General features: G+C 35.0%; 1 protein-coding gene across 1 annotated transcript in view; it reads left to right on the top strand.

Moving 5' to 3' along the window:
* Positions 1 to 206: 206 nt before the first annotated feature.
* LOC144366505 (uncharacterized) overlaps positions 207 to 15,138 on the top strand; it is a 30,477-nt gene continuing 15,545 nt past the window's right edge. Inside the window, exons 1-6 of the mRNA XM_078020761.1 lie at positions 207 to 302; positions 2,603 to 2,676; positions 6,962 to 7,052; positions 7,275 to 7,331; positions 7,629 to 7,709; positions 11,319 to 11,398. Coding sequence (XP_077876887.1) covers positions 7,313 to 7,331; positions 7,629 to 7,709; positions 11,319 to 11,398 — 180 coding nt within the window. The 5' untranslated portion in view covers positions 207 to 302; positions 2,603 to 2,676; positions 6,962 to 7,052; positions 7,275 to 7,312. The remainder of the gene's footprint in view (positions 303 to 2,602; positions 2,677 to 6,961; positions 7,053 to 7,274; positions 7,332 to 7,628; positions 7,710 to 11,318; positions 11,399 to 15,138) is intronic.

Below are 15,138 nucleotides of genomic sequence, written 5' to 3'. Positions count from 1 at the left end.
CCTGGTTTTATCCAATCAGTAGCCAGAATGATATAAGAGCTCACTTAATCTGAGGTGCCTAAGGCAGTGAAACTAATACATATATTCTTGCTTAAAATGCACTCATCTAATTTCCAATTGGGATGATTTCAAAAATAGACATATGGTGATGAGATAAAGGTACTGATGAAATCTTTGTGCAACTCATTATTGGTATTACTTTCTCCAGAGTGTGTGTGAGAAACCTCCAGAGGTTTGTGCTTCTGGTGAATCTGGTGAGTCCGATTTAGGAGCCAAGAACAGAATAAATGGACATAGAGAAGGTAAGAGTCATGAATAATGCAAAATACATTTCCGAGCCTATTGCCTTAATACAGGAGCACTAGTATATTATAATTGTTCAAGGAGAGTATGTATTACCTGATAAGGGCAAAAATATATAATGAGTCATATGGTATTAGGTTTCTGTCACAGGTACACTGGGGATATTGCTAAAGGTTCTGAATTAGGAATTGCATTTTCAGACATGATTTCATCAAAGTAAAGTAGAAATCAGAGAGAAGAAGAGGATATGAACACTGAGACAGGCATTAATTATTTACAGGGTATCAATGAAGAATGGGGCAGCAGCTGTAGTCAGTGGAGTCAAGGACACTCAGGTTCATATGAGCAGGGAAAAGAGCAGCTGTTTGATAATCTGGGGAGCATATTTGAGTTGCCAGGTCCCAAACTGGATGAAGTGTAGAGTGAAAATTTTCCAACCTTCTTATTTTAGTCACAGTTGGAATCAAATTGAGGAGTGAAGAAAGAATCCCATATTGCTAGGTTTGTTTATCCATGTATACAATATAATGACACATAAAATCTTGCTAGTGTGTACAAAGATTTTATAGAGCAGAAACGCCAATTAGGAGAGTGGAAAGAAATAGAAATGATTACAGATTGGTCCCCAAATTCCCAGATAGCTAAAATTACATTTGGAAAGATTAGACCTTCTTCTAAACTTCCATTTGAGTGGATCATCCTAGGGAGAATCCCAGAGCTATGTTCCACTTAAGGTAGAGGTATTGGATGCCAACAGCATTTACACTGGAGCTCTCAAACTTTAGTGTATGTTCACTTGGGGCCAGGATATTCTCCTTTTTACTCAGAAGTTCTTTCCTTCTACATTTGCTTCATGTTCTTAGGTGACTCCAATGATCCTAGTTTGCCAACAGCATTTTTTTCACCGAAAATTTTCTATCCTCTGTATTTCTGGAAACATTCTTTTCAATCAGGCTTCATCAATGATCTCATGCAATGCTACATTCTCATCATTCATCTCCATTCATACACATACCCCTCATGTTCACCTGCTCATAGCATTGAGGTTTGTCCTGATATTTTTGTACTTTCTGCACATATTACCATCAGCCCTCTTTAGAACATGGATGTCCAAGCATCTTATCTTTCCTAGGAATCTTTCATAGTACAGATTTTGCCTCATTCTCTATGTTGATCCCACTTTATGTCTGCAATGTCCTCTCTCAGGTCTCCTTACAGTCACTATAATGGCATTCAAACATGTTCCATTTAAATTCTTTCATGCTCTCAGCATTTTCTGCCTCTGGATGATAACCTCACTTTTGAAGTGTCCATTCATCACTATCTCAAGAAAAGTTTTCATCCCTGGCACCTGTTATCTCCTCTAGATCTTACCACAAAATTAAATACATGTGGAAACAAATAAAATTGTTCAGAGCAACATGATGTAAAAGCAGTTCCTTCACATCCAGGAACTGTTGGACTAAACAGAAAAGAAATAATTTGATGGTTAAATGTTTATTATGGAGTTGGGAAGCTGAAAAACATCTCAGGTAGCCCCCTGGAATGCAAAACCAAATTATGTCAAGAATAACAGGCATAATTATGGAATTTTCAAAAGACAGAGATTCCTAATATAAAAAGAAAGAAGAAGAAATGAAAAGGAGAGTGAAAAAGAAAAAACATGGACTTCATTGTATCAAGATGTAAATGTGATCAGTTATATGAGACACCAACAATGAAGGACAATGGGATTTTAAAGCTTAATATTTGAACAGAGAGATAGTAAACCATGTGATGCTTCTTGTTCCAAGGAAATGCAAATTTTATTCTGTGAAATTTTCACCTTGAGTGGATCCACATGTGAGTTATTATAGGGATTATGCATGGTGACACCTAATGTCTTTCCAAATGGTGTTCTGGAGTATTGGGTTAGTAAAACTACTCCTAAGTTATGTCAGTATGTACTGCGTTCAGAGGAGCACATCTGGATTTGCAGGTACTTGAGAGGCAGAGGGAGGCCCTTGTCAGGTTACCAGCAATCCAGGGACTTCACAGACACCCTGTCTCCAAATATAAAGACATGGAATTTGAAGTAAGAGCTATAGTATTTGCCAAGAATACACATGTCCCTGTGTAGAATACACAGGCCTATAAAAAAAATCCAGCAATTTCAAACAGTAGGTATAGTCACCTAAAATTAAACTCAATTTAAAAGTATAATTGACAAAATAAAATTGTATGATTATTACTACTCTTCCTTTTAATGTTTTTCACATTAATTTATTAAGTAATTTAAGTAAATCTGTGCATTTTTCAGCAGAGTCACATTTGGACATTTCATCAGAGGCAAAACAGAAGAGGCCTGATGATACTGGACATTGGCAGTTAGAGGTATGCATGTGTATCAATTTAATGCCTGATTACTTCTCATTTTCTTGCTTCCAGAAGGGAAATCAGGCCAAATGAAATGACCCTGTAAAATACTGCTTGGGAATCCAAACACTGTAATTTAATATTTAAGTATAGAGAATTTAACTTGTCTTGAACATGAAAGTAACATTAGAAATCAAAGTGGATTACAGATAAACTTTTATGATAGCAATTACACTAATATTTTTGACTAATGTTTGCATTTTATTCTGTGTAACATCCTTAAATGATTATTGATAAATTGGAGACTTAGGAATAGCCAGTGGAAACTAGGAACATACATAATTGCAATGACCACTGAATCTATTCATATGAAATAATTTCATTCCCAAAGTCTTGGCATTTAATTTCCTATTACCTGTTATCCATGCTGAGGTTAAAAGTATTGCATGTTAACAGAATCAGAACAATTCAAGATGGTTACTTTTCTGTAAATGTACAAACAATAACTATTTTATATCTTTTCCTGCAAGAAATTAATGCACTTATTAAATATATTTATCTTATCTACTTTGTTGTTTTTAGACCTAGGAAATTGGATGCAATTACTAGAAAATCATAAAATTTTGGACATGTCTTTTTGCCTCTGTTTCTTATGTTGTCTGTGTTAGTAGGTGGTGGATTTGCATGCATTTGAATGGACTTCTCTTATACTTCTTGTGTGGGTATTTGTAGTGTGCAGGTTTCCTTTTCGAATGTGTCCTGAGCACAATTTATATCTGAGTACCATGTGTGAAAATTATCATGTTATTCATGCAATTTTCATTCTCCAGAATTTCTGTTAGAGGAGATAATAAACTCCAACAATGATCAGAGCTTAAAGCAAAACATTTATCAACTGTATATAAAATAGGTATTCCAAATGATCTCTATAACAGCACAAAATTAAGAAAAGGATAAGGAAATAACAATATTTGTCTGGCCACAAAAGATGCCTTGTTTATAATACAATTATTAGAACACATTTTAAAAAAAAGAAGAAGAGTGAAAGTGGTGGGACTAAAGATAGGCAGAAGAAGAGATAAGGAAAAAATGCAATAAAATGGTAAAAGAAAGGATTTTAAATGAGAGTAAAAAAGATCTCTCAATAGTGACCAGAGAGCGGGTGAGGGTGGCAGGGGGGAGGAAGAGAGAATGGAGTAAAACTGTCATTAAAAAAATAGATAGAATGTGAATTATAGAATTATCATGGGAAACCCATACAAATAATGGACAAAAATATATCAAGAACAGCAATAGCAAAAGCTTTAGACTTCCTAATGTTAAGATAGTAGAAAGAAGATATTTCTGTATAGGATTTCTAATTTTAGACACACACATAACTTTGGGGGGTTTCTGGGAAACAAATATTATCCAGCAATTTCTTTATTTGCTCTATAGCCCCCAAAGGCCTAACCTGTTATTTTGCATGAATAAGCAGATGTCCTCTGCTCCTTTGTCCCCCACCACACACAGAGAATGCTAAGGGAACTTTGCAATTTGAAGAAAACCCTCACCCTCAGTAGGAGTTCATGTATTCAGACATATGGGTCTATCTAATGTGGGAACTTCCTGACACATACTCTGGTTCATGGAGCCTGAGGACTAGTATGTAATGCAGACCACCTGATGGATTCCTGCAGTCAGTGGTCTAAAGGTGGGCAAGATTCCGTGTCTCTGAGGGATTTCCTGGCAACCTATTGGAGCATGGCAGTCATGGTATCCTTACAGAACCTGTGATTTCTTTTGGGAACTGAAGGAAAACACCATTGCATCTGACAATGCCCAACACTCTTTGAATATTTTGTCACTTGAATTCTCAAAAAAAGCACTTTACCCTCACTAATATTTTTCTAAACTACCATTTAAAGAGGTAGTGCTCTTTACGCCTCCACACTGCTGCTAATTGTCCAACAGGCATAACACATGAATTCTGATGAGAGTTTTCAGCACATTTCTATTACTATCCTGAGATCATATGATCAGGGATAACCTTCACCATTTTGTGAAGATAGTTGACTATGCAACTGAGAAGTTTAGACATGCAGTGGTTTAGATCTCTCCCACAGATATACATTGTAGGGACCTTTCTCAATGGTGTTTGACCTCAGGATTTTATTCAATCCCCAGGAAAGTTCTAAAGCTCCAGTGTGGTGAAAATGTGGATAAGGACTCCAAATGCTTCTCAACTGAGTGTCTTAACTATACCTGGCATGTCTGCTCAAGTTTGTTGTTCTGCAGGAGAGCATTTTTCTGCCAGACATAACTTTGGCACATGATGTCACACAACTTCAAACAATATGTTTCAATGAAAGTGTCATGATCTTTTATTCTTTAGGCAGACCAGAGGAACAAGTTCTAGCTTCCCAAAGCTCTCAGCATATCTATATCTCAGTTTCTCTTTTACATGACCCTAATTCTTGTTATGGGTGCCTCCATAACCACTGTTTTTGCCACAAGTCCATCCCATAAAATTTAAAATATGAATGTATATTTTTCGGGTATTCCAACAAGAAAATATATATAATGTAGTCAGCAAAAAGAGAATCATATTTTTGTACTCTAACTCTGCCAGGGAGATTTGGCAGTAATTCAAATTCAGCTTTATATCTATGCAAAAATCCAATCTCTCCTTTGCTGAAAAAGTTATATTTGAATTGAGAGGAATCTACATTAGTTTCCTAATTTTGCTCTAAAATATTTTCCTTTATAAAATTAAGGAGATTTTTCTGTTACAACTTTATATTTTATATTCTAAAATTTCATATACTATAAAATCACTACACACAGTGATTTCATATACCTTTGGGTATTCATTTTGACATAATGTTGTGTCATGAAGAATTAATTTTCTCAAACTCAGGGCAAGTATCTCCACATGTTTTGTTTTCTATTCTTCTACTGATGGGTATCAGAGTTAGTTCTATAACTTTATAATTTTGACTTGTAGTGCTAAAACATCAAAGTTCATATGTAACATGTGCATACTGATTTCCATACATTGGGATTCAGATCAAGGAGTGAGAAATCTGGGTCATGTGGCAGTCATATTCCTAGTATCCAAAGGAATCTCCATAATGATTTTCAGCATGGAAGTCTTAATTTTAAGTCTGATAGTGTAAGATTGTAGTTTCCTGCCACATCTTGCACTGCACTTATTATTTAACTACTTGATAAATGTCATTCTGACTGGGGAAATCTGAAATGTTAATGCAATTTTGGATGGTATTTCCTTGAGTGCTAGATGTTGACCAAATGTGGTATGTCTGTGAGCAATTTGTAATTCCTGATTTGAGAACTATCTCTTGCTTTTTGTCATTTCTTAATTGGGTGGGTGAGATTCTCTGCTGCTCACCAGAGGTGAGATTCTGCTCTTCTACCCAGTTAGTTTTCCCTGGCACAGCTGCAGTCTATTCCTTCTACAAATGAATTTCATTTTTTAAGAGCCATGATTCTGTGTTTTATCTGTTGACTGGCTCTGGGTCATGGCACTCCAGTGTTTCCCCCACAGACTGTCTTTTTTATTATGCAGCCCTATAACCATTTTCCTGGATCCAATCTTTGAAAATATTCAGACAGTAAACACAGCATGATACTTTGCTAGTGTCTTAATTTCTTGGAATTCCTTTTAGTTATTCTTCAATGAAAAGTGTTGCATACTCTAACCAAATTGAGTGTGCCCATTTATCTACATAAAGTATAGACACATTTTCATTCTGAATTTCTCTCTTTTTAAAATAAATTTTTGACTATATATATTTTTCTAAATGAGATTCATGTTTTTCAAGCAAGTCCAAGTGTGTTTTATTTCTACACAAAGTGACAGATTTGAAAATCTCTTAACACATCAATTTTAACACTAAAAAATTGCCCTTTATTGTTTTAAATGTTGAACCTGTATAATATCAAGTCCATTTCTCAAGAGAGTTTTAAATAAATTTTCTGTTATGTTTATAGTATTGCTGAGTATGTTTGCTAGTTAAGCACTGATTTAAATTGTTTTAGATATATGCATATCAGTGTTTGTTATCAGGGAACACAGTCTCTCTTAATTCTTCCTGGTTTTACCCCAGCAGAAGCCAGATGAAGAAAGCATCTCAGCTTCATCTGGAATGCATAAGATAGTGTCTCATTTGGAAAGTACTGTTGTACAAAATGTAATGGTCTTATCTCCAATTGCAATGACTTCATATCTATGAACATAGTGGTGTCTAAAGAGTGATGATGAAATCTATATGTAACTCATTATTGCCATTATTTTTAACAGAGTGATTCAGAGCAAGATAATGAGTGTACTTCTTGTCTCTTTGGTGCATTCCATTTAACCAGAAAAAAAAGAATAAAAGGATATGTAAAAGGTAAGATACACATAGGATACAAAATATAATAGAGAGACTATTGCCAAAACATATGAGCACTAGCATCAAGTAATTGTTCAAAGAATATGTCTATTAAATAGCTAGCAAGGAAAAAGGAAGATAAGAAGTGGCATCTTATTAGGTCTCATTCACAGGTTAAATTGGGAGTATTGCTAAATGAATACAATTGTGAGTTGCATTTAAGACATGCTTCTATCACAGGTAAATCTAAAGTAAGAAAAAATAAAGAAGAAGATGTAATGAAGACCGAGAAAGACAGTGAGTACATGGAGTCAAAAAGAAAATAAGGAATAAGTTTTACCAAGGAGAGGGCGGGAAATTCAAGCCACATATGAGAAGGGTAAAGAGCAGGGTTTTCAAAATGTGGGAAGAATTTGTGAGTTTCAAATTCCAAAGATGAATGATGGGGATAGTACATCTTTCTGAACCTTCATTACTTATTCACACTTGGAAATGAATTGAGGAGTAAACACTTGATGCCACAAAGCTAAGTTTATTTACCATAAATGATTAGGCATGTACAAAATTTAGTGACAACATTTTGCTATACCCTAGGACAAAAACACAGGGAAGAAACAGCAAATGAAAAAGGTGAAAGAAGTACAAATAGTTGTGGAGCAGTCCCGAAACCCACAGGTATCTAAAATTAATGTTGGAAAAAGATTACAGATTCTTCTAAACTTGACTTTGAAGGGACATCCTAAGGTAAAATCCAGAGCTATATTCAAATTAACTTAGAGTAATTGGAAGCTGACATATTTCACACTGGAACTCTGAAAACGTAAGGAATCATCTCTTGGGTATCATGTCCAAAATCTCATTCTGACTGAGCAAGTCTTTCCTTCTCTATGTCCATTACATTCTATAGTGATTCGTCAGGCAATATGTTTTTCAGCCAGGGAATGCATGTCCTTTTGAGAAATATGCAAGAACAGCTAAGGGTTCCTATAGTTTAGGACACAACCAGATCAATTGCAAGGATAAATATTGAGTTCATTCTATACATGTCTCTTGAGAATTGAGAGGGACTCAAAAGTCTAAGATGAAGAAATTATATTTCTATGATAAATTTATTACATTGCCAGGAAAGAAAGTGGCAAAAATCTATTCAAAGAATTTAAAATGGAAAGAAACAAGCCTCCACTCTAGGGTTTTTTTTGAAAAGCTAAAGGGAAGGGATAATGAAGGAGGAATCATGAAATTTAGCTAGGAAATATGAGTAAATGGAGAGAATACTCTTCAGGTCTTTAAAGTTTGTTTCATTTCATATCAATATCTGATGGAGAGATGATTAGAACTAGTGGGGCCTGGAAGAATAAGGGCAACCTAAAGCTGCCAATTTCTCTCCTCCATATGTAGCAGGCCCCACAACATGTGAGGCATCCATATAGATCATTCAGAAGAGCAACATTGAATTTTTGAAGAATTAAGTGTTTTAAAGAAAGCTAATATTTTCATTCATACTTTTCTTATCATTAATATATTTTGTTTAAGCCATTATTTTATTGGTGCTTTGTTGGGAAACCATGTTGCTTACATGCCAAGAATCCACAGTACTGCTGAGATACCTTCTGAACTCTAGAGGACAAATGTTCTGAACTGGGACTTTTTTGAAAATACTTTATAAGCCTTGTAGATATGCCACATCAGACTCAAACTGGAACCAGAAATCTTTATGCAGTTTACTCCTCAAAAACCAACACCATTACTTTTATTTACTAATTTCTTCAAAACATAATAGTTTATTGATATCTGTAATTTCTGCAAGATTACAGAACAATTTTTTGATGGACTAATCAGAATCCTTTGTGCTTTATCATATTTCTTTTTTTTCATAAATGTTGGATCACTTTCTTCACACAACAGAGGAAAAATAAAATTGGTATTGGTAGAGCCACCTGATACAGAAAAGGAAGATATATCAGTTTCCCACATGGGTATGGATAAACACCCAGATGATGTTAGCTGACTGTAAACACATACATCAGAAAACTCTCCATGATGAGCAAAAAATTATATCTTCCCCCGAACTTATATCACTACTTTAGACTTGTTAATTATAAGGCAAATAAGGGATGGGAAAAGTACTTATAATAAAATGGATGAATAGATTCTGATAAGATTCACTAAAGATGTGTACTGCCACATTTTAAAAGCTTTGACATTGAATTTCTCAGGGGTCTTCTTTCCTCCTTTAAATACAGTTCATTCTGCATCTCGACATAATTGTATAATTGATCATTTCAAAAATGATCTTTCCTTTAGAAACTTAACTGCAAATATTACTGAACCTACATTCCTGGTTTTGTTTTAGTACTTTGAATCTTGTGACTTTACTCAATACACATGTAATTCATTTTACTGCTTTTATATAAAATGAATGTGTTATTTATTGGTAAACAGTTTTCCAGAAATTTTGACTGAGTTGTAAATCAAGAATATGCTTGCACATACCAATGAAGTGTTTGCTAATCATTCTATGACATATTTTATTTATTTATTTTACTAAAAAGGGTCTTTTTGCATGCTAAGCATTTGCTGTCTCACTGAACCTCTCCCACAGACTTCTCTAATTCTCTAGTGGGTTCTCTAAATCCAGGTTTCAGAAAATTGTGCACCAAGCACCTAAATGAGTTCCTTCAACACAGGAAGATATTTTTACAGAAGAAACTATATGGTACATGAAAACAACACTCACAGTTCCTACATTTTATTATACATCTCATTTGAAACCTTGTATTACAGTCAGGATCTCAAAGCACACTGAGCCACTTTCTTTCTTGTTCATTTAATTAAAATGAGTTCCATAAATCTCACTGAAAATTACATACCCTCTGTATTTTTGGAAAAATTCCATCCAATCAGGCCTGCATCAATTTTCTAGTGCACTGCTGCCTTCTTATTTTTCATCTCCATTCATGCACATGCCATTCATGGTCACATGCTTATCACATTGAGGTTGGTTTTACTATTTATGCATATAGTGCATATATGACCATAACACCTCTCTAAAACATGGATTTTCAAGCATCCTAAATTTACTAAGAATCTTTCTTAATACAAATGTTTCCTCACTGTGTATTTTGATCCCTCTCTCTGCCTGCAATGTCCTCTGGCAGTTCTCCTTGCCAATCCCTATAGTCAGTCAGGCATGTTCCATTTAAGCCCTGTGTGTATGTACAGTCTCACATACCCTCAGCATTTCCTCCCTCTGGCAGATAACCTCACTTTTTAAGTCGCAATTAATCTCTATCTCTAGAAAAGACATCATCCCTGACCCCTATTTTCTCCTCTAGTTCTTGCCACAAATTCAATTACAGGTGGAAATAAATAAAACTTTTGACAGTAAATGATATAAAAGCAGTCCTCTCAAGTCCAGTAACTGATGAACTGGGTAGAAAAATGAATACTTTACAGCTCACATGTTTATTACTCAGTACAACAGTTGTAATCTGTCTGAGGTACTCCCAAGGAAAGAAAACCAGTTTATGTCAGGAATAACAGGCATAATCATGAATGTTTTGCAAGACAGAGGCAATTTTGATTGAAAAAATATATGAGAAGAAATGGAAGCTAAAAAGAAAACTAATATGGAATTCATTCTATTAAGGTGTAAATGCAATCATTTATTTGGAACACAATGAAGTACAATGGATTTTTAAAAGTTAATAATTGAGGAAGAGAGAGAGTAAACAGTGTGATGATTATAGTGTACATAGAAATTTAATTTTTTTACTGTGAAATTTTCATTCAACTTGAATGGAACAAGTTGTGAGTTATTATAGGCATTATACATGATAAATACCTAGTGTCTCCCCACGTGGTTTTCTGAGGTATTGGAGCAGTAAAATTACTCTTCAATGATGTCAGTATGCATGGGGTTCAGAGATACACATCCATAATTGCAGATACTTCAGAGGCTGAGGCAGCCTCTCAGGTTTCCAGCAAACCCAGGAATTGAAAAACACCCTGTCTCCCAGTATAAAGACTTGGGATCTGAAGTTTGTATTATAGTATTTTCCAAGAATACACATGTTTGGGGGTAAAATACATAGGCCCACACACAAACAGCAATAAAAATTTCAAACATGATGTATATTCTTCTAAAATAAAACTTCAATAAAAATATAACTGGACAAATAAAATTATATGATTATTAGTACTTTTCCTTTTTATAATTTGGATAATTTGTCTTTTGCATAAATTTTTTAAGTATTTTAAGTTTATCTGTGCATTTGTCAGCAGAGTCAAATTTGGAAAGATCATCTGATGCAGAACAGAAGAGGCTTTATGATATGGATAATACTGCACATCACCAGCAAAAGGTAGGCATATGTGTCAATTTAAATTCCTGGTCATTTCTTTTTTCTGCTTCCAGATGCCAATTGAAATGACCTACTACAATACTCTTTGAAAATCCAAACATAGTAATTAAATGTTTAAGTACAGAGAAGGTAACTGGTCATCAATATCAAAATACCTTTAGCAATCAAGGTGGATGCCAGATAAACTTTATGCAAGCAATTGCACTAATATTTTCCAATAAAGTTTGCATTTTCATGTATGTGACAGCCTTAAACGGTGAATGATAAATTGGAGAATATCATATAAGTTGAAACTAGGATCATGCATACATACAATGACTGCTGAACATATTCATGTAAAAATAGCTTCATTCCCAAAGGCTCAGTGTTTAATTTCACATTAGCTGTCACCCATGACAAGGTTAAATATTTTATTCTCCATGGATTCATGTGTCTTTACTGAGGAAGATACCAGACTCAAATGAGACACAGAACTGCCTGTTAATGGAAAATGATTCAGGATGGGTACTTTTCTGTTAATATACATGCAATTTCTATTGATTTTATGTCATTTCCCTTCAAGAAATCAATTCACTTATTTAACATATTTTTTCTTAGTATCTAGTTGTTGTTAGACCTAAGTCATTGGATGCAATTATTGAGAAATCATGAAATTTGAGAGGTGTATTTTTCCTCTGTTCTCATGTTGTCTGTGTTAGTAGATGGTAGATTTCCATGCATTTGAATGGATTTCTGTTCCATAGTGTCTCCTGGGTACTTGTAGTGTGCAAGTTTCTCTTTGGGATGTTTCCTGGACAGGGTTTATAGGTGAGGATCACATCTGAAAAATGAGCATGTTTAACATGTTACTTTCACTCACAAGTATCTCTGTAAGGGGAGAGTATCACAGAGCCACCATCACCTTGCCAGGGTAGTTTCCTGCTCAGAAAGTGTAAGCCACCTGGGAAAAAAGAAAGCCTCAAATAATTAGTAAAGAAATAAGAGACAGAGCCAGAAATTAAGTTTGAAAAGGAAAGCAGAGCTCCTGAAATGTTCCTCAATCCCAGTAGAAGCTGGAACTGAACAACTAGAAAAAGGATCAAGTTGTTTATTTAAGGGAGAGTAGATCAAAGGCAGAGATAAGTTTTTAGCAGGAGAAATATTGCCTTTTGGTGTGTTAGGGTTCTTGCAGCAATGAAGTTGATTGGCATCTTGACAGGCCACACCCAACTCTGAAAGGCTGTGTAGCTGTGTGGCTCCAGCTGGTCCACTCATCTCCAGTGCAGTGCTGAACCTGACACAGCTTTGTAAGAAGTCAGTGGCTTCTAAGTCAAATTGCTTCACACCAAGTTCACATTGGCTCCTGTCAGGAGAGAATAAACTCCAATAATGATCACAGCATAAACCAAAATATGTATCCACTGTACATAAAATATATGTTTTAAATGATCTCCAGAACAGCACAAAATGATGAGATGGAGTAGGAAATAACAAGGTTAACCTGCAAAATAATTATGTCCTGCTTATAATATAATTATTGGAACATATTTTCAAAAAAGTAAGTAGAGTGAAAGTGGTGAGAGTAAGCAGAGTCAGAATAGGAGAAGAGGAAAAAATGCAATAAAAATGAGAAATGAAAAGATTTAAAATGAGAATAAAAATTCTCTCTGGCTAACAAAAAAATGAATGAATGGAATAAATCAAATAAATAGAAAGAGAAAAGTAAATAACATGGAAAACTCATAGAAATTATCAAACAAAAATATCAAAAACAATAATAGCAAAAGTTTTGAGATTCCCTAATAATAACACAGTAGAAAAGAAGATATTTCTTTCTGTCCAGGATTTCTAATTTTACTCACACATAACTTTGGGGGTTTCTGGGAAACAAATATTATTCAACACTTTATTTGTTCTAACTCCAAATGTCCTAACCTGTTATTTGCATGAATAAGCTGAGCTTCTCTGCTCCTTTGTCTCCTACCACATACAGAGAATGCTGAGGTAACTTAGCAATTTCAAGGAGAATCTCACCATCATTACTTGTTAATCTACTCAGAAATGTGGGGCTATCTAATGTGTAAACACTCTGGTTCATGGAGCCTAGAAACCAGTATGTAATGCAGACCACCTGATGGATTCCTGTAGTCAATGGTCTAAAGGTGGGCAAGATTCCATGTCTCTGAGGGGTTTCCTGGCAACTTATTGAAACATGGCAGTCATAGCCTTCTTGCAGAATCTTTTGGGAACTGAAGGAACATACTATTGCACCTGACAATTCCCCAGCACTGCTGGATTCTTGTGTCACTTGAATTCTCAAAAAGCAGTCTCCTTCACTATCATTATTCTAAACCACCTATTTAAAGAGGCAGTGCTCTATGAAACACTATGCAGCTAACTGTCCCACAGACACAACACATGTATTCCTGATGAGAATTTTCAGCTCATTCCTATCACTATCCTGAGAACATATAAGAGGGTGAACCTCCACCATTCTGTGTGGAGAGTTGGCTATGCATCTGGGAAGTTCAAACATGCAATGGTTTCAGATCTTGCCCACAGAGTTACTACAATGGAACACTTCTCAAAGATGTCTTCCCTCAGGATTTTATTGTAATTCCCTGGATGGTGTCTACAATATCAGTATGGTGATCATATGGACAAAAACTTAAAGTGCCTCTCAATTGAGTGGCTTGACTATACATGGTGTGTATGCACATGTATGCAGTTTTACAGGAGAGCAATTTTTACCGGGCATAACCTTGGCACTTGCTGTCACAGAAAATCAAACAACATGTTTCAGTGAAAGTTTCAGAAACTTTTAATCTTCAGGCGGACCACAGAACTAAAATGTAGCAGCCCAGAGCATCAACAGATCTATGTCTCATTTTCAGTTTATACCACTCTAATACTTGTTGTGAGTACCTCCATTAACTACTGTCTGTTTCAGAGGGCCATATTATTAAAAAATAGTGATGAAATTTTTTTCTGAAATCTGGGAAAAATGTATGGATAATGTGCATTAGGTGATGAGGCTCTTGAATATTGCCTAGAATATTTAGCAGTATTTTGAACACTGGTTGATTCACCTTAAAAAATTCAACTCCCTCCTTTGCTTAGAATGTTGTATTTGAACTGAGAGGAATCTACATTAGTTTCCTATTTATACTAAACTATTTTTCTTTATATACTTAAGGAGATTTTGCTGTTGTGCCTTTTGTATATTAGAATATTTTAGGGCACTGAATTCACATAAAGGATTGGGATTCATTTTGACATAGTGGGGTACCATGAATAAGTATATTACTACTTATTTATTGCTACTTATTCAGTGCTAAGTGTCTTTTTTGTTTTTTTTTTTTAATGCATTTTACTGTTGGGGGGTATCAGAGTTAGTTCCAGAACTTTACAATCTTGACTTGCAGTGCTAAAACAGCAACATTCATAAATCACATGTGCATGCTGGTTTTGGTACACTGGGGTTCTGATCGAGGAATAGAAAAGTTGGGTCAAATGGCAGTCATATTCTTAGAATCCTGAGGAATCTCCAAAATGCTTTCTAGTGTAAATGTGATATATCTGTGAACAATTTGTAATTCCTGATTTGAGAACTTCCTATTTTTTGCTTTTTGCCATTGCCTAATTGGGTTTGTGAGACTCCTCAATCCTCTAGAAGGGGAAGTCATTGCTTGCACATCACTAGTTTTCCCTGGCACTGTTGCCATCTATTTCTTCTATGAATGCATGTCTTGTTTAAAAAG

The sequence above is a fragment of the Ictidomys tridecemlineatus genome, chromosome 1, assembly GCF_052094955.1.
Source record: "Ictidomys tridecemlineatus isolate mIctTri1 chromosome 1, mIctTri1.hap1, whole genome shotgun sequence".
In the NCBI taxonomy this organism is placed as follows: domain Eukaryota; kingdom Metazoa; phylum Chordata; class Mammalia; order Rodentia; family Sciuridae; genus Ictidomys; species Ictidomys tridecemlineatus.
Note: the sequence above shows the minus strand (reverse complement) of the source record. Positions and strands in the feature narration are given on the sequence as shown.